This window comes from Vidua macroura, chromosome 7 (genome assembly GCF_024509145.1).
Source record: "Vidua macroura isolate BioBank_ID:100142 chromosome 7, ASM2450914v1, whole genome shotgun sequence".
NCBI lineage: Eukaryota > Metazoa > Chordata > Aves > Passeriformes > Viduidae > Vidua > Vidua macroura.
In genome coordinates, this window is record NC_071577.1 from 39,866,736 (window position 1) to 39,894,142 (window position 27,407).

Sequence of the window (27,407 nt, forward strand, 5' to 3'; positions counted from 1 at the left end):
GGCAGGGCTGGATTTGAGGGAAGGGAGAGCTCATCCAGGGGTGCTGTGGTTTTTAGGGAAGAGGGGGCACCTCCGTGGGTTTAAATCCTGCGGAAATTCCAGATTCTCCTCTCAGCCCCGGGCCTTTCCCAGCAAATGCTGCATTTCCCATCTTTCCCCTGGAAGCCCAAGCTCTGGAAAAGCTGAGGTTTTCCTGTGGGAACGTGCAGTGATCCATGAGCAAAGCGTGGGTAAAAATGTGCATTCGACATTGAGAATCACGGGATGCATTTCCTGTGGATCCCATCCCTGGATACCTCTGGGATGGGAGAAATGGGATTAGTTCAGGGCTTTTGGAGAGGTTGGCTGTGGTGCTGGGAATGTGACCCTGGAACTGGGATGAAGGCATGGAAGGATCAGCCTCAGCTTTGACAGGACCTGTAAAAAGTTTAAAAATTTACAAATCCCAGGGTGTTTTTTTTTCCTCTTGGTGGAATAATTTGGAGGGAATCCAGCTGGATCACCTTGTCCAGATGATCCATGAGGCCAGCCTGGCCTTGGTCCCTTCCAGGGATGGGATGAGAGATGAGAGGGAATTTAAGGCACTGACGGGATCAGGATTCAGGGATGTGTCCCTCCCTCTCTGTTTTACATTATTTATAATAATCAGGGATTTAGGAATCCAAATTTCCACGGTTTGAGTTGGCTTTGCTGTGGATTCAGAGCCTCCAGCAGGTGCTTGTAAGGAAATTTTCCTGTTGACTTTCCTTCCTTTAATCATTGAAGGATCCTGTTTCCTTCCCATTCCCCAGGTTATTCCCATTCCATTCCTCCCCTGTTTCCCTGTGCTGCAAATCCCTCCCAGGTGACAACCAGGATCAGATCCCTCCAACATTTATCATAAACAGGGATTTAGGAATGTGAATATCCATGGTCTGAGGCACCTCTCCCTTTTCCTGTGCATTTGCAGCTCCACCTTGGGAATTTTTTCCTTGAACTCCCTTCCCTGCCTTTGCTGAGCTCCAGCCCTGGGGGGTTGGGATCATGAGGGAACATTCCCAGGAAATCAGGCTGTGCCTGGCTGCCGAGGCACTGGAGGGGTTTTTTTGTGGGAGATTCCTGCTGAGTCCACTGGGATGTTCCTGGCCGATGGAAATGGCCCTTCCCAACACTTCCCTGGCTGAACAGGAGCCAGGCAGATCCTCTGGGATGCCTCCCGCCTGGATGGAGCTCACGTGCTGCTCCTCAGGGCAACTGGAATTTTGGGAAGCATCCACATCCCTTCCTGCTTTCCTTAGCCTCCTCAGGCACAGGCTTTGGGCTGCTTGGAGGGAAAGACGTGGGAAGTGGATCCAGGCAATTCCTGCAGGGAGGAGGGAATCTGGGAGCTCCTGATCCTTCCTCAACTTCCCTGAGAGCTCCTGATCCTTCCTGGAATTCCCTGAGAGCTCCTGATCCTTCCTGAACTTCCCTGAGAGCTCCTGATCCTTCCTGGAGCTCCCTGAGAGCTCCTGATCCTTCCTGGAGCTCCCTGAGAGCTCCTGATCCTTCCTCAACTTCCCTGAGAGCTCCTGATCCTTCTGGAATTCCCTGAGAACTCCTGATCCTTCCTGGAGCTCCCTGAGAGCTCCTGATCCTTCTGGAATTCCCTGAGAGCTCCTGATCCTTCCTGGAATTCTCTGAGAGCTCCTGATCCTTCCTGGAGCTCCCTGAGAGCTCCTGATCCTCCTGGAGTTCCCTGAGAGCTCCTGATCCTTCCTGGAATTCTCTGAGAGCTCCTGATCCTTCCTGGAATTCCCTGAGAGCTCCTGATCCTTCCTGAACTTCCCTGAGAGCTCCTGATCCTTCTGGAATTCCCTGAGAGCTCCTGATCCTCCTGGAGTTCCCTGAGAGCTCCTGATCCTTCCTGGAATTCTCTGAGAGCTCCTGATCCTTCCTGGAGCTCCCTGAGAGCTCCTGATCCTTCCTCAACTTCCCTGAGAGCTCCTGATCCTTCTGGAATTCCCTGAGAGCTCCTGATCCTTCCTCAACTTCCCTGAGAGCTCCTGATCCTTCTGGAATTCCCTGAGAGCTCCTGATCCTTCTGGAGCTCCCTGAGAGCTCCTGATCCTTCCTGGAATTCCCTGAGAGCTCCTGATCCTTCCTCAACTTCCCTGAGAGCTCCTGATCCTTCCTGGAATTCTCTGAGAGCTCCTGATCCTTCCTGGAGCTCCCTGAGAGCTCCTGATCCTTCCTCAACTTCCCTGAGAGCTCCTGATCCTTCCTGGAATTCTCTGAGAGCTCCTGATCCTTCCTGGAGCTCCCTGAGAGCTCCTGATCCTTCCTCAACTTCCCTGAGAGCTCCTGATCCTCCTGGAATTCTCTGAGAGCTCCTGATCCTTCCTGGAGCTCCCTGAGAGCTCCTGATCCTTCCTGAACTTCCCTGAGAGCTCCTGATCCTCCTGGAGCTCCCTGAGAGCTCCTGATCCTTCCTGGAGCTCCCTGAGAGCTCCTGATCCTCCTGGAGCTCCCTGAGAGCTCCTGATCCTTCTGGAATTCCCTGAGAACTCCTGATCCTTCCTGGAGCTCCCTGAGAGCTCCTGATCCTTCTGGAATTCCCTGAGAGCTCCTGATCCTTCCTGGAATTCTCTGAGAGCTCCTGATCCTTCCTGGAGCTCCCTGAGAGCTCCTGATCCTCCTGGAGTTCCCTGAGAGCTCCTGATCCTTCCTGGAATTCTCTGAGAGCTCCTGATCCTTCCTGGAATTCCCTGAGAGCTCCTGATCCTTCCTGGAGCTCCCTGAGAGCTCCTGATCCTTCCTCAACTTCCCTGAGAGCTCCTGATCCTTCTGGAATTCCCTGAGAGCTCCTGATCCTTCCTCAACTTCCCTGAGAGCTCCTGATCCTTCTGGAATTCCCTGAGAGCTCCTGATCCTTCTGGAGCTCCCTGAGAGCTCCTGATCCTTCCTGGAATTCCCTGAGAGCTCCTGATCCTTCCTCAACTTCCCTGAGAGCTCCTGATCCTTCCTGGAATTCTCTGAGAGCTCCTGATCCTTCCTGGAGCTCCCTGAGAGCTCCTGATCCTTCCTCAACTTCCCTGAGAGCTCCTGATCCTTCCTGGAATTCTCTGAGAGCTCCTGATCCTTCCTGGAGCTCCCTGAGAGCTCCTGATCCTTCCTCAACTTCCCTGAGAGCTCCTGATCCTCCTGGAATTCTCTGAGAGCTCCTGATCCTTCCTGGAGCTCCCTGAGAGCTCCTGATCCTTCCTGAACTTCCCTGAGAGCTCCTGATCCTCCTGGAGCTCCCTGAGAGCTCCTGATCCTTCCTGGAGCTCCCTGAGAGCTCCTGATCCTCCTGGAGCTCCCTGAGAGCTCCTGATCCTTCCTCAACTTCCCTGAGAGCTCCTGATCCTTCCTGGAATTCCCTGAGAGCTCCTGATCCTCCTGGAGTTCCCTGAGAGCTCCTGATCCTTCCTCAACTTCCCTGAGAGCTCCTGATCCTCCTGGAATTCTCTGAGAGCTCCTGATCCTTCCTGGAGCTCCCTGAGAGCTCCTGATCCTCCTGGAGTTCCCTGAGAGCTCCTGATCCTCCTGGAGTTCCCTGAGAGCTCCTGATCCTTCTGGAGTTCCCTGAGAGCTCCTGATCCTTCCTGAACTTCCCTGAGAGCTCCTGATCCTTCTGGAGTTCCCTGAGAGCTCCTGATCCTTCCTCAACTTCCCTGAGAGCTCCTGATCCTTCCTGGAGCTCCCTGAGAGCTCCTGATCCTCCTGGAATTCCCTGAGAGCTCCTGATCCTTCTGGAATTCCCTGAGAGCTCCTGATCCTTCCTCAACTTCCCTGAGAGCTCCTGATCCTTCCTGGAGCTCCCTGAGAGCTCCTGATCCTCCTGGAATTCCCTGAGAGCTCCTGATCCTCCTGGAATTCCCTGAGAGCTCCTGATCCTCCTGGAACTCCCTGGGGAGAGCAGCAGGGCTGGGCTGAGCTCTCCTTCCCTCCCCTCATTCCAGCCAGGCCTTTCCTTCAGGGAAGTGTCTCCTCTGAGGGATTTTTTAGGAGTCACGGGAGGGGTCCCGGCCCAGGATGGTGGAGATGATTCCTTGGGATGGTTTTAAACTAAAAGTGGGAATATTTAGATGGAAATTGGGAAGGAATTCCTGGCTGGGCTGGAATTCCCAGAGCAGCTGTGGCTGCCCCTGGATCCCTGGAGGTGTCCCAGGCCGGGCTGGAGCACTGGGATGGTGGGAGGTGTCAGGGCTTGGGATTTAAGGTCCCTTCCATCCCAAAGCATTCCATGATTCCACGACCTGAAATTCCTGCATGGGGAGTGCTCTGAGTTCCTCCCAGTCCCAGCCCCCAGGAGCTGGAGGAGCCCCACTCTGGCACTGGGATTGTTCCCATTTTTTTTGGAGCCTTTCCCAGTGGAGATGCTCCAATGGACACGGAGCTGGTGACGACTCCTGAGGGTCACTGCTGCTCATTCCGGGTTATTTTGGGAGTCTCTTCCACTCCCACAATATTAGGATAACCTGGAATTGGGAAGAACATTCCAAGGGTTTCTTTTCCCAACCTTTTGTCCTCATTTCCCATGGTTGGGATGCAGCATTGGAAGTGTTCCTGTGGAGAATCTGACTTTCATCCTGGATTTTCCTGCTGGGATTTGCCTCTGGATGTGTTTGGGATTATGTAACCCCTTATAATTTTGTGTTATCCTGCAATTTATTGATAAGCTGCTAAAATTCCTGAGAAATGAGCCATTAATGGGAATCTGAAGCAGACAAAGCCCTGCAGGAATGGTTTGTGCATTCGTTTTCCAAACTCATTAAATTTATTTTGGAAGCCTCTTCCCGTGATTTGCTGATTAAAGAACTCCAGAGCTTGCCAGGCTTTTTAATTAAAGAAATAGGGATGGCATCAAAGGCCTTTTCCTCTGGTTTTGCTTTTTGAAACATGAAAAAACTGGAATTCTGGAGCCACAGGAAGGGTTCTCTCAGATCCATGGGGGTCAGCTCAGAATGCAGCAACTTGAGGGAACAAAGAGCTGGGACAGATCTGAAAATTGCCAGGATTCCTTCAATTCCATTTAAAATGGGATTTTTTTTTGGATGTCTGAGGGTCAGTGAGAAATCTCAATACAAATTCAGCAACTTTAAAAGTGGAACATAAAATATGGGAATTCTGGAATGGTTTGGGTTGGATTTATTTGTGGTTTTTTTTATCTTTCCATTCAGAATTTGGGATTTTTTATTTTATTTTTTTTTGTGTGTGTGTGTTGGATGGGAGGGCGACAGGAAAAGAGGATTCAGCACTTCACATATTGGCAGTAGCTTTCAATTGCATTTCTTTTATTGTGAATATTTTAAAGCACAGCCTGAGCATGACAAAACATTCCTTTAGAACTCTCAGGGCTGAACATCCCGCGGATCTTTTCCCAGTGCTGCCGTCACAGGAGATCTGTCAGTGGAAAATCCAATATTTTCTGATCACGTGGACAAACACGGGGTTTCCTGGCACTGGGACCTTCAGCTCCAGCCTCCTTCTGCCCCCCCTGGAGCTGCTGGAAAAGGGGAAAAAGGGGTTTTTAAAGGTGGAATGTGCTGGGAAAATGCAGGGAAGTGTCTGGTGGCAGAGGAGAGTTTGGTAAGCACAAATCCCTGGAGGTGCCCCAGGCCAGGCTGGAGCACACTGGGAGCTGGACTGGGATGGGTTTAGGGTCTCTCCCAGTCTGGGATCCTGGGATCCATCCCTTACATAACTTTTATCTTGGATAACGCTCCCTCCTCCTGCTGGAGGCAGCAATTCCCCCAAATCCCCATTTTTCCTGCATCAGGCCTTCCTGCTCCCTCCTTTTCTCCCTGAGATCTCTTTGGAGGCCCAGGAGAGAAAACTGGGAGTGGTTTTGACCCAGAGCTGGGCAGGAGCTTCCCCTTCCCTTTTCCCTTTTTCCCTTTCTTTTCCTTTTTCCCTTTCTTTTCCTTTCCCTTTCTTCCCTTTTTCCTTTCCCTTTTCCCTTTTCCCTTTTTCCTTTTCCCTTTCTTTTCCCTTTCCATTTATTTCCCTTTCCCTTTTTTCCCTTTTCCCTCTCCCTTTCTTTTCCTTTCCCTTTCTTTTCCTTTCCCTTTCTTTTCCTTTCCCTTTCTTTTCCTTTCCCTTTCTTTTCCTTTCCCTTTCTTTTCTTTTCCCTTTTCCTTTCCCTTTCTTCCCTTTTCCCTTTTCCATTTTCCCTTTTTCCTTTCCATTCCTTTTCCTTTTCCTTTTCCTTTTCCTTTTCCTTTTCCTTTTCCTTTTCCTTTTCCTTTTCCTTTTCCTTTTCCTTTTCCTTTTCCTTTTCCTTTTCCTTTTCCTTTTCCTTTTCCTTTTCCTTTTCCTTTCCCTTTCCCTTTCCCTTTCCCTTTCCCTTCCCTTTTCCCCTTTCCCTTTCCCCGTGGATGACCCCAGTGAGCGGTGCCTGAGCTGAAATCAGCTCTGCCAGAATTCCCTGCTCACGCTCCATCGAGCAGAATTCCTTCTGCCTGAGCAGCTCCTTGTGCTGCTCCCACAGCAGGCTCTGGAGCAGCAGGCTCCTCACGGAGCCCCGTTTTTCCAGGGATCTCTGTGGGAGCCTGAGCAGGAACCATCGTTTTGGGAGCACCAAAACTCCATCTCTGCCGTGGATCTGCACCTGCTGCCAGGAATGGGGGGGGGTAGAGCAGGGAAAAGGGAATGTCCAGCTCCTCTGGGAGCTGTCCTGCTGCAGCTGGAGAAGGGGTTTGGGAACGCTGGGGTGGGAAAGGGGAAGGCAGAGGGCTGGAATTTCTCCTGGCGTGCTGGGATGTGGAGATGCTGCTGGCTAAATATAGCCCCAGACTGCTCCTCCTGGAGAAATCCGTGGACAGATAAAACCCTGCACTGCTCCAGTGGTGCTGATTCACAGGATCCTGGAATGGTTTGGGATGGAAGGACCTTAAATCCCATCCCATTCCCTCCCACTATTCCAGGTCATCCAGCCTGGCCTTGGTCACTTCCAGGGATCCAGGGGCAGCCACAGCTTCTCTGGGAACGTGTGCCAGGGCCTGCCCCCCCTCCCAGCCAGGAATTCCTTCCCAATATCCCACCTAAATCAACCTAAATCCTTCCATTTAAAGCCATTCCCTCCTGTCCTTTTCAGGCAGTGGCTCCTTGAATCCTTCATTATATTGAAATCCCAGCCATTTTTTCTCTGTAGCAACTTCTTCCCACTCCTTATTTGCCTCCTGGATCCTCTGGCAGTGCAGCTTTCCCTGGATATTTGCCCTCAGTGAATTATGGATGCTGCTGTCAGAGGTTTTTGTCAGCAGCCCACTGATCCCTCCTCAGTATTATTTATTTATTGTTTCAATAATGGGCAGCAGGGTCCGTGCCTCGGGCAGATGTGCTGCTCCAGTCCTGCCAGGAATGCCCAGCTGGCTTTTCCACGGATACCTGTTCCTTGGCCTGGATGCTTTGGTGTTTGTTATTCTTTATTTCCAGCTCTGCACAACGAGGGGGTGTTAAATATTCCAGCTCCCTCCCAGCTGCTTCCTCACGGGCTCGCTCTCCTGAGGGATCAGGCTTGGGAATGGCCTTAGCTTGCTCCAGGGGAGGTTTAGGTTGGATATTTGGGAATATTTCTTCATGGCTAGGGCTGTCCAGGCCTGGCACAGAGTCCCCATCCCTGGGGGGATTTCACGGCCTGGGGATGGTTGGACTCGATGCTCTGAGAGGCTTTTCCAGCCCGAACCCTTCTGGAATTCCATGATTCCAGCTGACCTGGCCTTCCCAGGGCAGTGGTTGCAATCCCTGAGCGGCCACATTTGACGTCTCCTTTTGGAAAGGCACAAAGCCCCGAGCTCTCCTCGTGGTGAACTCTGGGGTTCTGCTGCCTTTTGAGGGTTTTGAACCCCTGGAATTCTCTGGGAAGCGGGATGTGCTGTGGGGCAAGGAGCACAAAAAAAAAATCCCTGCAGGGATGGGGGCTCCACCTGAGCACCTTTCCATGAAGGAATTTCCCCAGATTCCACCCTGAGCTCCCCTGGGCCGGCCTGAGGCCGTTCCCTCTCCTCCTGTCCCTGTTTCCTGGGATGATCCCAAATCTCCCTGGCTGTCCCCTCCTGGCAGGGAATTCCAGAGAGGGAAAAGATCCCTCTGCATCCTCCTTTGCTCCAGGCTGAGCCCCTTCCCAGCTCCCTCAGGAATTCTCCAGCCCCTTCCCAGCTCCCTCAGAAATTCCCCAGTCCCTTCCCAGCTCCGTTCCCTTCCCTGGCCCTGCTCCAGCCCCTCAGGGTCTCCCCTGCCATGAGGGGAAAATTAAAAAGTGGGAGAAAACGTGAGGGGAAAAAAAAAGTGTGGGAAGTTTGTGGAGGGCTCTGCTGCAGAGCTTTTCCCTCCTGGATCCTCCTTTGCTCCAGGCTGAGCCCCTTCCCAGCTCCCTCAGGAATTCCCCAGCCCCTTCCCAGCCCCATTTCCCTCCCAGCCCCTCTCTTCCATCCCAGACCCTTCCCAAACATCCACACCTCATGCTAAGGGAAGGACCCGAGTCTGGCCTTGCTGTTTTTCCTCTCTGACACTTTTGCAGCCGGCTTGGCCCCAGCTGGGCACTCCCAGTTTACGGGTGACATAAACCAGTTGTAGTTTGGGCCCTGCTTTGTGCCTGCTGGTGGTTCCTGGGCTGATTTTCAGGTGAGGCTGAAGGGAAAGGCGCTGGTTTAGCTCCTGGTATGTTACACAATCCAAGCTGCACCGAGCTCAGTGAATTCCCCAGCCCCTTCCCAGCTCCCTCAGGAATTCTCCAGTCCCTTCCCAGCTCCGTTCCCTTCCCTGGCCCGGCTCCAGCCCCTCAGGGTCTCCCCTGCCATGAGGGGAAAATCAAAAATTGGAGAAAACATGAGGGGAAAAAAAAGTGCGGGAAGTTTGGGGAGGGCTCTGCTGCAGAGCTTTTCCCTCCTGGATCCTCCTTTGCTCCAGGCTGAGCCCCTTCCCAGCTCCCTCAGGAATTCCCCAGCCCCTTCCCAGCTCCCTCAGGAATTCTCCAGCCCCTTCCCAGCTCCCTCAGGAATTCCCCAGCCCCATTTCCCTCCCAGCCTCTCTCTTCCATCCCAGCCCAGCCCCTTCCCAAACATCCACACCTCATGCTAAGGGAAGGACCCGAATCTGGCCTTGTTGTTTTTCCTCTCTGACACTTTTGCAGCCGGCTTGGCCCCAGCTGGGCACTCCCAGTTTACGGGTGACATAAACCAGTTGTAGTTTGGGCCCTGCTTTGTGCCTGCTGGTGCTTCCCGGGCTGATTTTCAGGTGAGGCTGAAGGGAAAGGCGCTGGTTTAGCTCCTGGTGTGTTACACAATCCAAGCTCAGTGATGATAAAAGGGGTTGGCAGGAGAAGGGGGAGAGGCCCGGCGTGGGCAAAACGCTGGGACATTCCGGGAGAGTCATCCAAAACGTCAGGAGGAATTGGGAATCCATGGAGGGGAAAGCTGTGCTCGGGCTGCAGAGAGCCTGCAGGGCTGGGGGCTCCTCCTGCCGCCCTCCCCTGTGCCCTGGGCTGGGTTTGGGGGGGTTTTGTGGTCTGGGGGGGTTTGGGGGGTTTGTGGGGTTTGGGGGGTTTTGGGGTTTGTGGGAGTTTTTGGGGTTTGGGGGGTTTGTGGGGTTTGGGGAGTTTGTGGGGTTTGTGGAGTTTTTGGGGTTTGGAGGTTTGTGGGATTTGGTGGGTTTTGGGGTTTGGGGGGTTTGTGGGGTTTGGGGGGTTTGTGGGGTTTGGAGGTTTGTGGGATTTGGGGGGTTTTGAGGTTTGTGGGGTTTGTGGGAGTTTTTGGGGGGTTTTGGGGTTTGGGGAGCTTTTGGGGAGTTTTTGGGGTTTGGGGAGCAGGGGCAGCACAAAGGGGTGGGGGGCTGCAGCCCTGCCCACTCCTTGGCTGATCCCAGCCCCTTTCCTGCGGGATGGAGACAAAGGCTGTCCCTTTTTGTTGAGCTGCCCCTGGGGGCAGCCAGGGAAGATCGTGGTGCTGAGTTCACCTGGGAGTCCAAAGGAAGCCCATGAGTGACCCTGCGGGGCTTCCCAAGGTTTGGAGCTGTGTGTGCCATTCCAGCCCTGGGAGAGGCTCTGGGGGTGCTGGGAACAGCTCCCTCCTCTAATTGCAATATTTACTGCAGGCTCCTTGTCCTTGTTTTCCAGCCTCAGGGACTCTCTGCAGCTCCTGGGCACACGGAGCAGAGATGAGCAAACCCCAGAGCTCCCAGCAGAGGCTCAGCCCTGTGCTGGGGGTGCTGGGGATGAACCCCCAGCATTTCACACCAAATCTGGGGTGGGGCTGCAGGAGCAGGGCACTGGGTCGGCGTGTCCAGGTGCCTCTGGAGTCTGGGACATGCAGAAAAGGGGGATTGTGCCCCTCTGCCCCCGTGCTCAGGTGAGACCCCACCTGCAGAGCTGCCCCAGCCCTGGGCTGCGACATCAGAGGGACCTGGAGCTGCTGGAGAGAGCCCAGAGGAGCCACGAGCTGCTCCAGGGCTGGAGCCCCTCTGGAGCCAGGCTGGGAGAGCTGGGAATGTTCCCCTGGAGAAGGGAAGGCTCCAGGCAGAGCTCAGAGCCCTGGGAATGTTCCCCTGGAGAAGGGAAGGCTCCAGGCAGAGCTCAGAGCCCTGGGAATGTTCCCCTGGAGAAGGGAAGGCTCCAGGCAGAGCTCAGAGCCCTGGGAATGTTCCCCTGGAGAAGGGAAGGCTCCAGGCAGAGCTCAGAGCCCTGGGAATGTTCCCCTGGAGAAGGGAAGGCTCCAGGCAGAGCTCAGAGCCCCTTGCAGGGCCTGAAGGGGCTCCAGGAGAGCTGCAGAGGGACTGGGGACAAGGGATGGAGGGACAGGAGCCAGGGAATGGCTCCCACTGCCAGAGGGCAGGGATGGCTGGGAGATTGGGAATCTCCTGCCAGGAGAGGCCCTGGAGCAGCTGTGGCTGCCTCTGCGTTCAGCACTGGCAGGATTAAAAAAACACCAAAGGAAACAAACAGCTGTGCCCCCAGACAGGAAAATGCTCCATGGAAATGCCCCAGATGGGAAAATGCTCAGTTTATCTGGAGATCCACTGACTGTGGGGCAGAGCTGGGTCAGCCCTTACCTGTGTGAGGCTGTGGCCAGCCTGGGCTGGAATCACCCTCTGCTCATCCAGCTCCTGGATCTGCTCCCGTGCCTCTGCCCTGCCCCTCCTGCTGGAATTCCTGTCCTTGTTCTGGATTTATTCCATGTATTGCCTACAAGGATTCGTTCTGCTCAGGGTTTGTCAGAAAGGATGATGATTCAAGGAGCCACTGTGTGACAGGGACAAGAGGGAATGGCTTTAAACTGAAGGATTGGGTTGATTTCGATGGGATATTGGGAAGGGCAGTGCCCAAGGCCAGGCTGGAGCAGCCTGGGGCAGTGGGAGGTGTCCCTGCCATGGCAGGGCTGGCATGGGATGGGATTTAGGGCTCCTTCCCAACCCATTCCGTGCTCTGGGATTCGTGGCAGTGGTGACTTTGGGATGCTGAGAGGTCCCAGAGCTGCTCTGGGGTGAGTGGGGCACCCCAATCCCCTCAGGAATCACCTCCTGCTCCACTGGGAAAGACAAGCCAGAGGTGCAGAGATGAATGGAGCCGGAGCCAAACCTCAGCAATTTTCCTGCTGAGATTTCCTCTCCTCGTTAAGATATTGATCTGTGGCTGCAGGCACTTCCCTCAGGACACAGCTCCGGGATAAATAACCCGGGACAGGCAGCACTGATTGTGATTTAGGAGCTGGGAGGGCTCCGTGTCCCAGGGAGGGCTCTCTCCATCTTCCTGCTCTGTGTCCTGGCTGTGGCTTCCCCAGGGATCTGCCGTGGGGCTGGCTGGGGCTTCTGGAATGTTTTTGGGATCGGCGTAACCAAGAATCAGGACGTGTTTAAATTTAAAATATGTTCATGCTTAAATTTAAAATATGTTCATGCTTAAATTTAAAATACGTTGTCAGTGCAAGGGCAGTAAAGATCAGGGAATCACAGGATCATGGAATGGTAACTTTTATCTTGGATAATGCCCCCTCCAAGGCGGGAAGGGACATTAAATCCCACCCAGTGCCACCCTTGCCATGGCAGGGCCACCCCCCACTGTCCCAGGCTGCTCCCAGCCCTGTCCAGCCTGGCCTTGGGCACTGCCAGGGATCCAGGGGCAGCCACAGCTGCTCTGGGAATTCCAGCCCAGCCCCTGCCCACCCTGCCAGGCAGGAATTCCTTGCCAGTGTCCCATCTGACCCTGGGCTGGGTGACAAGGTGGGGGTCGGGCACAGGTTGACCTTGGAAGGCTTTTCCAGCCTGGGGATCCTGGGATTCCGGGCGTGATGTCCTGGATCCTGTGCTTGGCTCAGCAGCAGCTGTGGGGCTGTGGCTCCCAGTCCCAGGTCAAAGCAAACCCAGAGCTCTCCGAGCTCCCACACTCGGGTCCCTGTGAATGATCCACCCCTTTTCCCTCTGAATCCCACAGCGTTACCCTTCCCGTCGTTTGTCCCGGGGTGCTGAGCACGTTCCCAGTGTCCCCCTGGAGCCTTTCCTGCTCCTGCTTGTGCTGCAGACACTTTGAATCCCCGGGGCACGGAGCTGGGGATGGAATTTCCCCCAGTGGAACAAACGCTGCTGACTGCGTGTGGTGGAGGAGCTGGGATTTATATATTTATATTCCATATTCCCCTCGATTTCCCTGCCCGTGGCTGCTCCTCCCAGTGCTGCTCAGCAGCCAGAGCCAGGCAGGGCTGGAAAACTTGGAAAAATTCATGGAGTGCTTTGGACCTCAGCCAGAAAAAAAAGGGGATTTTCCTTTTTTTTTTTTTTTTTTTACCTGGAAGAGGCTAATAATTTAAAAGCTGCATGAAGAACATGCCTGGAGTTGTGGCTTGGGCCGTGATGCCCGCGAAAGCATCCCACATTTCCACTGTAGACGGGATCTTGGGAAGGAACTCCTGGCTCTGAGGATGCTGAAGCCCTGGAATAGAATTCCCAGGGAAGCTGTGGCCGCCCCTGGATCCCTGGCAGTGTCCAGGGCCGGGCTGGAGCAGCCTGGGACAGTGGGACGTGTCCCCGGCGTGGCAGGGCTGGTTGGGATGGGTTTGGAGATCCCTCCCCACCCAGCCCACGCTGGGAGCAGCGTTCAGGGAATGCCATTCCCCGGCTGCTGCTGGGCTCTGGGGCTGAGCTGAGCTCACCTGGCAATTAATTCATCAGCAGAAACTGCCTGGAATTAGAGCTCTGCTCCGAGAGAGGCTCCTAATTGGCAGTTAATGGCTCATTAGCGCTGAGCAGATCAGCCCGAGAACCCCGACAACACAAACAAAGCAATTAGTGATTTTCAGGGAGTGGGATCCACCATCCCAGCGCTGGGAGCACCGAGGTGGGGCTGGGCCAGGTGTGCTTTGGAGCAGCTGGGTTTGGGGGGCTCTGGGGGTGCTGCTGCCAAGGGAATTCCCTGCGGAATGCCCTCTGGGGCTGTGGAAGGGCTGGGATGATGGGGTGGGGTGGCTGCGGCTTCCTGCCTCGGGGCCTCCTCCCTGCTCATCCCAAACTGGGAATGATGGGGGTTGGGAAAAGCTGGGGAAAATGAGCAGCAGTGGCTCCTTACCCAGACAGCTTTAAGAATGTGAATCACAGAATTTCAGGCTGGGTTGGGTGGGAAGGGCTCTTAGAGCCCATCCCAGTCCACCCCTGCCCCTTTCCACCATCCCAGGGTGCTCCAAGTCCTGTCCAGCCTGGCCTTGGACACTTCCAGAAGGGGCTCCAGGAGGAGTGGAGAGGCACCTGGGACAAGAAGTGACAGGGAATGGCTCCCACTGCCAGAGGGCAGGGATGGATCCATATTGGGAATTCCTGGCTGGGAGGGTGGGGCTGCCCTGGCACAGGTTATTCCATCCCTGGAAGCGTCCAGTGCCAGGCTGGAGCAGCCTGGGGCAGAGGCAGGTGTCCCTGGCCATGGCAGGGCTGGAATGGGATGGGATTTAAGGTCCCTGGAAGCAAAGCAGCCCCCTGGCCTGTGGGATGGGAAAAGGCAAAGAGCCCTGGCCGGAATTGCCAGTGTCATCCATTCCAAGCTGCCTCTGAAACCTGCAGGGGGTGAAAGGCATCGTTTTCCCTACAAGGGCAGAAATGCTCCAGAGGAGGCTTTTAATCCAGCCTGGGGAGAGCTAAATCAGCACCATGGGGATGGCAGGCAAGGCTGGGATGTAAAATTAGAAACCCCTGGCAGGCACGTGGGTATTTGTGCAGCTCAGGCTGGGATGTGGCAGATTGGATTGATCCTCCTGGGAATAACGAGCCTGCTGGATGGCAGCACATCCCCAGGGACGTGGGCCCTAATTAAAATTAACCTTCCCTGGCTGCGGGATGGGCTCGGGATCACCTCCCTCCCTCCCTCCTGCCCACGCTGCAGGAAACGATCTCCCTGTGCCACCCTGGGATCTGAACCAGCCTGGGAGCCACAGGGAGGGAGCAGCATCCCACAGCTCTGAGCCTCACCTGCCCCTGCTGCAGGAGCTGTGGGGCCTGTGGGGTTTGGGATCCTCACCCCAGGTGTTGTCACCTGCCCCTGCTGCAGGAGCTGTGGGGTTTGGGGATCCTCACCCCAGGTGTTGTCACCTGCCCCTGCTGTGGGGCCTGTGGGGTTTGGGATCCTCACCCCAGGTGTTGTCACCTGCCCCTGCTGTGGGGCCTGTGGGGTTTGGGATCCTCACCCCAGGTGTTGTCACCTGCCCCTGCTGCAGGAGCTGTGGGGTTTGGGATCCTCACCCCAGGTGTTGTCACCTGCCCCTGCTGTGGGGCCTGTGGGGCCTGTGGGGTTTGGGATCCTCACCCCAGGTGTTGTCACCTGCCCCTGCTGCAGGAGCTGTGGGGCCTGTGGGGTTTGGGATCCTCACCCCAGGTGTGGAGGGATGTTGGCTCTCCTCAGGGAGAGCTTTGAGGATGCTGCGCATGGGGCAGCAGCTGGGGGATGTTGAGCACCTGGTGCTGCTCCTGGCTCACCTGGGGGGGGGTCAGGAAAATCTCTCCCAAGGGGGAGAATCCAACCTGGAATTGCTGAGGGCGTGGAGATGCTGTTTGGGAATTTTTTCCTAGGGGAAAAGGTTTTCCAGGCTGGGGAGGTCCCGGTGAGATCTCTGCTCGCTGCAGGGGAAGGGGGAACTGCCCCATCCCTGGGAGCGTCCCAGGCCAGGCTGGAGCAGCCTGGGACAGTGAGAGGTGTCCCTGCCCGTGGCAGGGGGTGGGATGGGATGGGATTTACTGTCCTTCCCAACCCAAACCACCCTGGGAGTCTGTCACTCCATGATATTTGCATCTATTCCTATCTGTGGCCCAGCAAGGAGGGTGCGGGTTCCTGAGGAGCCTCTTGCAGCCCCAAAATCCCGGCTGCCAGCCGATCCCACAGGGCTGGCAGCTCTGCTCCTCCCTTTGCCGGGGGTCTGTGTGCTGCTGGGGTCAGGCAGGGAGCGTGTGCCAGCCCCTCCTGGTGCCACAATCCGCGTTTGGTCCAGGGGAGGTGGAGTTCCAGCCCTGCCTGGCTCTGAGGGACGTGGCAGGAGCTGTTCCAGCCTGGGAGACGCCGGGAATGGCAGCGGGGGTGGTCCCAGTGCCAGGCAGATGGGTGAGGAGCTGGAAAAGCTGCCCGAGCACAGCCTCAGCAGCTCGCTGGGCACAGAGGAGCAGCAGGATGGCTCGGAGCAGGAGGCTGGGGGCTGCCAGGGGCAGAGATCCCTTTTGCAGGCTCTGGGGTCCCCCCCTGGGACAGCCTGGCAGCACGGGAGTGCAGTCCGTGTTCTCCAGGAGTTTAAATGTTGGGGGGTACTGATTTATAAATGCTGGTTTTAAATGGGGAGGGGGTGCTGAGTGAGGTGTGCATAGAATTGTGGAGTGTCAGAGCTGGAAGGGAGCCACAGGATCGTGCACAGACACCCCAAAATCCCACCCTGAGCACCCCTGGAGCACTGTCCAAACCCTCCTGGAGCTCTTGGGGATGTGCCCATTCCCTGGGGAGCCTGGGCAGTGCCAGCACCTCTGGGGGAAGAGCCTTTCCCTGAAATCCATCCCAGCCCCCTCTGGCACGGCTCTGGCTGTTTTCCCTCTCCCATGATGGATTTGAGGGGGGGGTCTCCCCTTGAATTCCTTGGCCAAGCTGAGGCTGCGGGCGAGGAGCAGGAATGGCAGAGCAGCTGTGTTGGAAGCAGTTCTGGGCATGAAGTGATGGCCTCACAACATTCAGTGCTTTAAGGGATCCAACAAATCAGTCCCTGCGTGAAAGCAGCAGCACCAAATCCCGAGAGGTTATTCCCAAGCACAGCCCCGTGCTGCCTGCTGCAAATCATGGAATCCCAGGCTGGTTTGGCTGGAAAGGGACCCTAAAGCTCCTCCAGGTGTCAGGGACACCTTCCCCTATCCCTGGGTGCTCCAAGCCCCGTCCGACCTTGGACACTTCCAGGGATGGGGATTCCACAACTTCTCTGGACAATCAGAGGCCGACGATCCCCTCTCTGTGCCGACCCTGACGTTGGTACAGATTATTTCCAGCTCAGAAAGTGGCTGCTGACTTTCTGTTCCATTTAAATCAGCCCCCCAGCCACCCTTTCTCCATGGGGTGGCTGCAGGCAGGGATGCTGGCGTGGAGCAGCTCTCCCTCTGGCAGCACTCGGGGAACGTCCCCAGGTCCTGGAGGCCAGGAATGCTCTGCCCGTGTGGCCCTGTGTCCACCCCAGTAAATTTTCCCTTTCCACGTGAGGAGAGCTGGATTTTCCATCCAGGCAGGCGTCTCTGGATCCCTCGGGGTGTTTTTGGGGCTGCAGAGGGAAGCTCTATTTTGGTGCTGAGCCCATATGGCCGGGTGGGTGTTTGGAGGAGTGGCTGGGAGAGGGGAGGGGAGGGCTGGGCCCAGCCTCGCCATGAGAATGTTCTCGTCTGGAGAGCAGAAATTATTGTAAATATATATATATTTTTTTTTTTTTTTCCCCTTTTCTCACTCTTTTCCCCAGACTTCCCTCAGGTGTTGCTCTGACCTCCACCAGTCTCCTGGGATTTAGCAGAACATCCCTTTCTCCCCATGGCTCTTCCCCATCATTCCCAACATTGAGATACAAATGGATCCCTTCATTTCCAGCTCCACTTTGGAGCCCAAATTCCATGAAAAGCAGAACCAGCTCTTTTTATTTTAGGAAAATCCCTCTGAGACCATGGAGTCCAACCATTCCCAGACTTCCCAGGCCACCACAGCCCCATGTCCTTTGGAATTCCTCCAGGGATGGGGAGAGCCCTTTCCATGAAGGAGTTTTCTCCTGGCACAGGTTCCCAGAGCAGCTGTGGCTGCCCTGGATCCCTGGCAGTGTCCCAGGCCAGGTTGGACAGTTCTTGGAGCAGCCTGGGGCAGTGGGAGGCTGCAGGGGTGGAATGGGATGATCCTTGATTCCTCTTCCAACCCAAGCCAGTCTGGGATTCTCTGTTCAGCGTAAGGAATGTTTCCGTAGGGCTGCGCTGTCGGGAAAAATCTGGGAATCCTTGGGGCTGATGGGAGCTCTGGAGAGCACCCACTGCGTTTCTCCAGGGCGTGGACGAGCAATTAATTCCCAAGCCCATTTCCCCACTTCCCCAGCTGCCTGGGAATGTTCCCACCCGAGGAGAGGGGACCCATTGCCACCTCTCCTCCCTCCATCCCTTTCCCCCCCTGGCAGGGGCTGTGTGGAGCAGGGAGTGCAGTGCTGCCCTCCTGGCGCTGCTGACTCAGTCCCAGCCGGGTGGGAGGGGAGTGATGCAATCCTGGGGAGGTGGCAGATGGCTCTGGGAAAGGAGCCTGCTCCCAGGAAGGAGCTGCAGGGATCGGCCCTGACGCATTCCGGCCGTAGGGAGGAGGAAGGGAGCGGAGCCTGGGGTTGGATTTAAAAAAAAAAAAAAAAAATTCAGGAGAGGATAAAAATAGCAAGGCGGCTTCTCAGCCAGGATTAATTATTGCGTGGAATGCGTGTTATTGCATGGAATGTTTGATCCAGATAACTGCTCCTGCCTCTGCTTTTCCCAAAGGATGGACAGCCCCGCTCCAGGCCTGGAGGGGCAGCCCTGTTGGCTGCCAAGCTCTCCTTTTCCCCTCTTTTTTTGGTACAAAAACCAGCAGGTTCCTCACCTGCCAGCAGCCCGTTGCGTGCCTGGATGTGGGAGCAGGAGCAGGATGTGCTTTCCTGTGCTGATTCCATGGGATTTTGGAAACCTGCTGTGATTTGGGTGGTCCTGGCAAACACCAGGATGAGCTGCTGAGGGTGCCAGGGAAATCTGGGGGTGTGAGGATTGGAAAGTGCCCCTGGAAGAGGCCTGGCTGATAAGGAAAATACCTTTGGTGTCATGGCTCTGTTTAAATGTCAGGAATGCTCCGGGAGGACAGTGGGAATAACGCAGGGGGTATTTATGGAATGGAGATAAACAAGGTGGCTGAATTGAGGAGCAGGCCAGGAGCCTGGATTGCTCCTCAGGGTGAGGAGAAATAAAGTGTTGGGGATAAAACCATGTCTGACTGACAGGAGCGTGGTCTGGAGCCACGGGAGCATGGGATCGTGGAATGGTTGGGGTTGGAAGGGATCGTGGAGATCATCCTGGTTCCCTTTTGCACACAGACTTCCCGTGTTAAATCTGTGTGTGTTGGAATTCCCAGGGATTCAAATTCCCAGAGCAGCTGTGCCTGCCCCTGGATCCCTGGAAGTGTCCCAGACCAGGCTGGACAGGGCTTGGAGGACCCTGGGATAATGAAAGCTGTCCCTGCCCGTGGCTGGGAATTAGATGGTCTTTAATCAAATTCCAGCCCAGATCACCCTGGGGTTCTGTGGTATTTCCATGGGTTCATAAAGGGTTTTTGTGGTTGGTACTTTTAGGACATATTTTGTCTTCCATTTCAAGAAATGCTGGGGTTTTTTTTTCTCTTTAACCAAAGTGGAAAAATTGCCTCCCCACCCTCCCAGCCAGGAATTCCCAGTATCCCAGCCATCCCTGCCCTCTGGCAGTGGGAGCCATTCCCTGGCTCCTGTCCCTCCATCCCTTGTCCCCAGTCCCTCTCCAGCTCTCCTGGAGCCCCTTCAGGCCCTGCAAGGGGCTCTGAGCTCTGCCTGGAGCCTTCCCTTCTCCAGGGGAACATTCCCAGGGCTCTGAGCTCTGCCTGGAGCCTTCCCTTCTCCAGGGGAACATTCCCAGGGCTCTGAGCTCTGCCTGGAGCCTTCCCTTCTCCAGGGGAACATTCCCAGGGATTGCTCTGAGCTCTGCCTGGAGCCTTCCCTTCTCCAGGGGAACATTCCCAGGGATTGCTCTGAGCTCTGCCTGGAGCCTTCCCTTCTCCAGGGGAACATTCCCAGGGATTGCTCTGAGCTCTGCCTGGAGCCTTCCCTTCTCCAGGGGAACATTCCCAGGGATTGCTCTGAGCTCTGCCTGGAGCCTTCCCTTCTCCAGGGGAACATTCCCAGGGCTCTGAGCTCTGCCTGGAGCCTTCCCTTCTCCAGGGGAACATTCCCAGGGCTCTGAGCTCTCCCTGTATCCCTCCCCTCTCCAGGGGAACATTCCCAGCTCCCCGGCCACGGATTGCCAGAACATTCTGGCGCACTCCAAGCCGTCATCGCTTTAATCAAGGACCAGCCTTGCCGTGGTGCTGGGGAAAGGTTTGTGCCAGAAATAGCTCTGGCTGCTGCTGCCGGGGAGCTGGAGGTGCTGGAGCTGCCTCCCCACGCTCTGTCTGTGCCGTGCAGGAGCTCTCCTGGCGGGCTGTGCCTTTCCCAGCCTGGCAGCTGAACTGCCATGGAAAAGCAGTGCCGGGGCACGGGGAGAGCCTGGCAGCTGGGGCGCTCCTGCTTTGGGGGTTGAGCCCCGTTTTTGGCCCCATTTCTGGCTGATTGCAGGGCTCAGCCCTCTGTCACCGTGAACATCAGGATATCCCCTTTAGCAGCTGTCCCTTTTATCAGTTTTCCTTGGGTAAACGGGATGAACCCGCTGCTGTCGCCGCGTTTGGGGTGAAGCTGCTCCTGGATCCCTTGGAGCAGCCTGGGATGGTGTCCCTGCCCACAGCAGGGGTGGAATGGGCTGATCCTTGCTTTCCCCTCTGACCCAAACCATCCCAAGATCCATCATTTCCCCTGCACTCCTGGGAGAGGAGAGGCTGCTGTGGGATCCCTTTTCCCTTGCAGCAGCAAATCCTCCCTCAGCCCTACAAGAGCAGAGGGGCGAGCGTTGTGTGTCTTCGTATCAGTCAGGCTTCACTCTTCCCTTCATGGGCCTTAAGTTGCCATTCTGAATTAGCTCAGTTGGCAGAAGTTCATCAAACTTTGCTGTGTGATTGATTTTTTAACTGGTATTTTGGAGGTTTTACAGGTAAGCTGCGGGTTTGAGGCAGATCATCCCCCCAGAATGCACAGGGAGGATCTCCTAGCTCAGCCCCGGGGGTTTTAACCTGCAGGGCAGGAGCTCTTCCTAAGGAAAAAGGTAAAAACCTGACAAAAAAGAAGGGTATTTGTGCCTTTTGGCCAGGAATTCCTGCTGGAGATGCCTCTTCCTCCCAATCCTAGGACACAGAGATTCCCTTTTTGTGGCCGTTGGGACCCTGTGCTGCTGAGTCGCTGCAATTCCCAATTAATTCCCTCTTTCCCCACCGATGAGGATGAACTTTTCCCCATTGGGAAGGACACCCGGTGTCCCTGTGTCCAGCAAACTGCATTCCAGCAGCTGAAGGTGACATTTCTGGCATTCCTTTGGAGAGGGAAAAGAGCCACGGAGCCTTTGGGTGCCAGAATTGCTGCTGAGGCCTCTCCCAGGGCAGGGGGGGCTGTTAAAAGCTGATTAATGATCCGTGATTTCCCAGGCAGCGGCCAAGCTTGGGAATCAAATGGGATAAATAACAGGGCTGGCATTCTTTTCAAGGCAATTTATGGTGAGCTCTAGAAAACAGCCAGCTCCATCTGGGCCCTTTGGAAATTTGGAAGTAATTGGAGGATTATTAGAGGGTGGAATTAGTCAAAGCATTTATTTACGGCTTTTTTTTTTTTTTTTTTTTTTTTTGGCCTCCATCTGCCCCCTCATTAATCCAGGAATGCAGCTCTGAGCTGGGCTGACAGCAAGTCACAGAATCATGGAATGGCTTGGATTGGAAGGGAAATTAAGGCTCATCCTTAACTGGAGGGTTGGGACGCCTTCCACGATCCCAGGTGGCTCCAAGCCCCATCCAAGTGGCCTTGGGACACTTTTAGGGATGGGGCAGCCACAGCTCCTCTGGGTTCCCCATCTGCACAAAAAGCATTCCTTGGTTTTGAAGTGGTGGAGAGGGGTTTTCCTGGATATTCTGGAGGATTTCTACTGGAATTGTTGTAGCTGCTCAGGTGGGATTTGTGTGCAGGCAGAGCTTTGCTGGTTCTCAGCTCCCAGAGCCCTGGGTGAGGGAGGCTGAGCTGGGAGAGCAGGGAACAGAACGCTCCAAAAAAGCCTTTTCCTCTGACAAACAGCTGCTTAGCTCCATAATAAATAATTCCACTGCAGGCAGCCTGGTTGCTCCCAAGCTGGAGCTGGGAATTTATCCTGCAAATGGATATTAATCGTGGGGAGGACTTGGGCAGATGGCAGCAGGCCCGTGATCGGGGTGGAGGTGTCAGAGCAGGTCCTGCTGAGGGGGAAAAAGCCCAAAAAATGAAAAACCCTTCCGTGCCAACAGCAGGAACAGAAAACTGGGAGCCAGGAGGGAGGGATATCCATGAGCAAAATTCATGGAAAATAATCCTGGGGTGGTTATCAGAAGGGCTGGCAGAGGTGGGGATCCTGCTCTTTCTGTGGGAAAACATGGAAATGCTCATGGGTTTGGGGTTTGGTGCTTTCCAGGAGGTGTGGTGGGGACACAGGTCCTGGTGCAGGATGGAGCCCCTCTGCTCTGGAGCTGGGCTGGGAGAGCTGGGAATGTTCCTCTGGAGAAGGGAAGGCTCCAGGCAGAGCTCAGAGCCCTGGGAATGTTCCCCTGGAGAAGGGAAGGCTCCAGGCAGAGCTCAGAGCCCTGGGAATGTTCCCCTGGAGAAGGGAAGGCTCCAGGCAGAGCTCAGAGCCCTGGGAATGTTCCCCTGGAGAAGGGAAGGCTCCAGGCAGAGCTCAGAGCAATCCCTGGGAATGTTCCCCTGGAGAAGGGAAGGCTCCAGGCAGAGCTCAGAGCCCTGGGAATGTTCCCCTGGAGAAGGGAAGGCTCCAGGCAGAGCTCAGAGCAATCCCTGGGAATGTTCCCCTGGAGAAGGGAAGGCTCCAGGCAGAGCTCAGAGCAATCCCTGGGAATGTTCCCCTGGAGAAGGGAAGGCTCCAGGCAGAGCTCAGAGCCCTGGGAATGTTCCCCTGGAGAAGGGAAGGCTCCAGGCAGAGCTCAGAGCCCCTTGCAGGGCCTGAAGGGGCTCCAGGAGAGCTGCAGAGGGACTGGGGACAAGGGATGGAGGGACAGGAGCCAGGGAATGGCTCCCACTGCCAGAGGGCAGGGATGGCTGGGAGATTGGGAATTGGGAATTCCTGGCTGGGCTGGAATTCCCAGAGCAGCTGGGGCTGCCCTGGATCCCTGGCAGTGCCCAAGGCCAGGCTGGAGCAGCCTGGGGCAGTGGGAGGGGTCCCTGCCCATGGGATGGGGATGGTTTTTAAGATCCCTTCCCACCCAAACCACTGTGGGATTCTGTTGTTGCTGGAACACAAGTGTGGAACAACAGAGCAACACCTGGGAGCTCAGAGCCGGGGCTGAGGCGTTGCTGAGAGAACAAACACAAAGAAAAAGCTGGAAAAATGCAGCAGGGCTGGGAGAAAAGCTGGGAATTGATTTCTTGTCCTGGCCATGGCAGCACCTCTCAGCACTGTCTGTTGGCTGACACGTATTCCCAAGAATGTTGGGAATATTGGCTGCTGCTCTTCATCCTGAGAGGCTCTTAAATAATTTGTGCCCTTGGGTTTGTTGGGAAGGAGATAAATGGATCTGAAAGACAAAAGTCGTTCCTGCAAATATTTTTCCCCTCCAGTGAGCTGATGTGGGAATGAGACAGAATCTGCAGCTGATTTTCCCGAGATTCTGCTGATTCCTTTTTCCATGGTGATAGTGGGTACAGAATTCCTCCTTGGAAAGCCTGCTGGGAGAGGCAGGAGCATGGGCAGGAGGTGGGGATAGCCCTTGGGACATTGCCATGGGACTGCCTGGGATGGGAAAGGGGATGCACACGGGCAGGGGGTGGGAATTTGGGTGGGATGGGAATGGGAATGGGAATGTGGGTGGATCTGGGTCTGGAGATGTGGATGCAGAAGGGGATGAGGATGTGGGTGGGGTGGGAATGCTGACAGGGATGGGAATGCAGCTGTGGATATGGAAATAGCTGTGAATGGGAATTGGGATGGGAATGCAGATGGGTCTGGAGATGTGGATGGGGATGCAGAAGGGGAGGAATGCAGATGTGGATGGGGATACAGGTGTGGATGGGGATACAGATGTGGATGGGGATACAGGTGTGGATGGGGATGCAGATGTGGATGGGGATACAGGTGTGGATGGGGATGCAGATGTGGATGGGGATTCAGATGTGGATGGGGATGCAGGTGTGGATGGGGATACAGACGTGGATACGGATTCAGACGTGGATGGGGATACAGATGTGGATGGGGATACAGGTGTGGATGGGGATACAGATGTGGATGGGGATTCAGACGTGGATACGGATTCAGACGTGGATGGGGATACAGATGTGGATGGGGATGCAGATGTGGATGGGGATTCAGACGTGGATACGGATTCAGACGTGGATGGGGATACAGATGTGGATGGGGATGCAGATGTGGATGGAGATTCAGATGTGGATGGAGATTCAGATGTGGATGGGGATGCAGATGTGGATGGAGATTCAGATGTGGATGGAGATTCAGATGTGGATGGGGATACAGATGTGGATGGGGATGCAGATGTGGATGGGGATGCAGACGTGGATACGGATTCAGACGTGGATACGGATTCAGACGTGGAATGCCACGTTCAGTCCCTAAGGAGGTCCCAGTCAGAGCCAGGGCTGAGGCTCAGGAGGGGAAGCTCTGGGATCTGCTGGTGAAGCTGCTCCTGAGCAGCTGCAGGGCGAAGGGCACAGCTGGAAGAGGAACTCGCTCAGATTGCCATTTCTCTCAGAATTGCAGGTTTTCCCTAAACCCTTTAGGAACGGGATTGCTTCCACTCCATAAACAGGAGCACCTGGGCTCTGGGTGAGAAGTACAAAATATGTCCTGGGTGAGGCTGTGGGGTGTGCTCCTGCAGACGTGAGGAGCAGCATCCAGTGCTAAAAACCCTGGATTCGTATTTTCCTCCCAAGAGATAAAGTGGGAAACAGAGTTCTGTCTTGTGATCAGCAGCAAAACCAGCACTGATTCCGTCAGCAGGAGCATGAAGTGGGATAAACTGGAATTTTCCTGGCTGTGTGGCACATTCCATCCCTCTCCCCCTCGCTGCAGCCCTGCTGTTGTTTTTCCTGTGCCTTCCCAAGTTCCTTTCCTTTTCTCCTGGCTCCCGGTGAGCCAGGCAGGGGATGTGTTTGCAGAGGTGGATGGAGCTTCCTGGAATCCAAATGTCACATTTCCACTTGGCTGCGTGAGGAGCAAATGGCAGTGTAATTCTATTTGCAGATTTCTACAGAGAGTGGTTAAAAATAATAATAATGATGATAATGAAGAAAAGCAGGATTTGTTCTGGATGCCTCCAGCAACCCATGAGCATCACCTCCCTCTGACTCCCAGGGGTCACCAGGGTGGCAAGGTCTGGTGCTTGAGGGGAGTTTCCTCCGCAGTGGGAGGAAGAGGAAGGGCAGTGTTGTGCCTCTTAGTCATGGATTTTATTCCCCGTTAATCTTTTGGAGCTGGATCCCAGCCTGGCAGCGATGGACGTGGGAGCAGATTGCTGGTGAGGCCTTTGAGGAGGAATAAATGTGTTTTGTAGGACTTGCTGATGGCTTGGAGTGTGCTGATGAGGGGCAGGTTTTGTGTGTGCTCATGGATATGAGGGAAACGTGGAATAACTGAGGAGCACTGCAGGATCTGACGAGTCCCATTTGCCCTTACAGCTCCTGCTGCTTCAGCCCCAGGGTTCTCAGGTAGCCCTGGTGTCCCTTTGGCAGCAGCACCTTCACAAAGGGTCTGTAAATGTAGGTGGGAATTCCTCGGTTCTGCCCCTTCCGCTGAGGTTTCCCCTTTCCCCCCGGGAATGACGATTTAACAGCTGTGGGATCCTAAAATCACGGAATCCTTAGGGTTGGAAAAGACCTTTAAAGCCATCAAGTCCAACCATCAGGCCACTGGCCCACGTCCCCAGGTGTTACATCCACAGGGCCTTGAGATCCCTCCAGGACTGGGGACTCCACCACTGCCTTGGACAATCCTTTCCATGAAGGAATTTTCCCTAATATCCAAATAAACCTCCCCTGGTAAATCATTTCCTCCAAACAAGGGCAGGCCAATGCTTTTTTTTTTTTTTTTTTAATACATTTAAAACCCATAAAATCCATTTCGTGGAATTGCTCAAGGATTTCTGTGCATCCCCAATTTCCTGGGACTGGTGGAAGCTTTTCCTCCCTTCTCCTTGCAGGGATGACGTGCCAAGCCAGGACATCCTACACGGAGGACGAGGTGCTCTGGGGCCATCGCTTCTTCCCGGTGATCTCCTTGGAGGAAGGGTTCTTCAAAGTGGATTATTCCCAGTTCCACGCCACGTTCGAGGTGCCCACCCCGCCCTACAGCGTGAAGGAGCAGGAGGAGATGCTCCTCATGTCCTCGCCCCTGATCCCGCCCGCCGTCAGCAACAGCAAGGAGAGGAACAACTCCGTGGAGTGCCTGGATGGGCTCGACGAGGTGGGCACAAAGCTGCCCTCAAAACTGCAGAAAATCACCGGGAGGGACGACTTCCCAAAGAAACTGCTCAGGATGAGCTCCACCACCTCGGAGAAGGCCTACAGCATGGGCGATTTGCCCATGAAACTCCAGCGCATCAGCTCGGTGCCCGGCAACTCCGAGGAGAAGCTGGGCTCAAAGACCACGAAGATGATGTCGGATCCCATGAGCCAGTCGGTGGCAGAGCTGCCCCCCAAGCTGCAGAAGCTCTCGGGGGGCGGGGGGAGGATGGAGGGGAACCTCCCGCCCAAACTGCGCAAAATGAATTCCGACCGCTTCACATAACGCGCCGGGCCCGGGGCCATCCCACACGGCCGGGACTGCGAGGAGGGCAGCGGGGGCTGCCGGGGGCTGCCCAGGAGCCCGGGGTGGGCTCGGGGGAGCCGGGGTGGGCTCGGGGGAGCCGGGGTGGGCTCGGAGCTCCAGGAGGCGGGAGCGTCCCGCGGGGTCGTGAGCGAGGGCCGCGTCCTTGGCATGTCCGATCCCAGCGCATGCGATAATAGTGTGCAATCCCTGCATCTAGTCCGTGGCATGACTCCTCCTGTATTTATACTCTACCCCAAAAAAAAAAAACCACGCAGAGGGGCCTTCCCGCCCCTGCATTCCCGAGGGAACGGGGACAACACGGAGTGGGGAACTCGCAGGGTAAGCGGAACTGGAGCTGGAAGCGTTTGGGGTGTTTTTTTCTCTTGCCGTGGGTCGTGATTTGCTCACCCAAGTAGTTTGCTGCATGTGGGTTTTTTTCTCCTCCAAGGAGGTGTTTTAGTTCACCCCTCACATCAAATCTGCTCGCCTTAAATCCACTGCTGGTTTCTAGTTTGCTTTCAGGTTTTTGGCTTTTTTTTTTTTTGGGGGGGGGGGGTGGGGGGTTGTTCCCTGTGTCAAAGCCACCAGGAAAAGTACCCGGGGGGGGGGGAAAAATAAAAATCTGTATTTCATCAGGCTTTGTTTAGAAAAGAAAGTTGTGTTCTTAAGCCTGGGGCAAAGTGATAAATAAATGACTCAAGTTCACACTTTAGGTACAGTTAGTAACATTTTTATAAAATCTTTGTGGTTTGTATGTGGAAGAAAATCAGCAGGATGTGCTTGATTTCTCTGGTTGCTGAAACAGCCAACCATGAAAGAAGCTGAATGTGCCCGTGGGGCCAAGCGGGCTCTTCTGTTGGAAGAACTGCACCCCAAAAGCAGAGCCCCAATTCCCCCAGTCCCCCTGGGCCTGGATTTCCCTGCCAGGCAGGGCAGGGTGCTCCCAGGGCTCGTTCCTCGCTGCTTTTGGTGGTGAAAACGCTGTTGGCCCTTGTTGTGAGCTGCGGGCCACCCTGGGGGCTGCAGAGCGAGCCCAACCCCGCCGGAATGTTGAGGGCTCGGGGCTGATTCCTCTGGGGCTGCGTTTGGGTTTCCTTTGCCCACCTGGATCACGGCTGGGTGGGCTCTGGGATGAGGATGGAGGTGGTGGAGCACCTCCCCAAAATCCAAACGCCCTGGGCTGTGTCTGGGGCCTCCCCAGAGGCTCCCCTGGAGGAGGTTTGGGATCGATGGAGCCACGGGTGGCACCGGCA

The 27,407-nt window shown here is 55.3% G+C and overlaps 1 protein-coding gene across 1 annotated transcript in view; it reads left to right on the forward strand.

The window, feature by feature from the left end:
* KCNJ3 (potassium inwardly rectifying channel subfamily J member 3) overlaps positions 1 to 26,866 on the forward strand; it is a 36,148-nt gene extending 9,282 nt beyond the window's left edge. The window contains exon 3 of the mRNA XM_053982949.1: positions 25,547 to 26,866. Coding sequence (XP_053838924.1) covers positions 25,547 to 26,133 — 587 coding nt within the window. The 3' untranslated portion in view covers positions 26,134 to 26,866. The remainder of the gene's footprint in view (positions 1 to 25,546) is intronic.
* Positions 26,867 to 27,407: the final 541 nt, after the last annotated feature.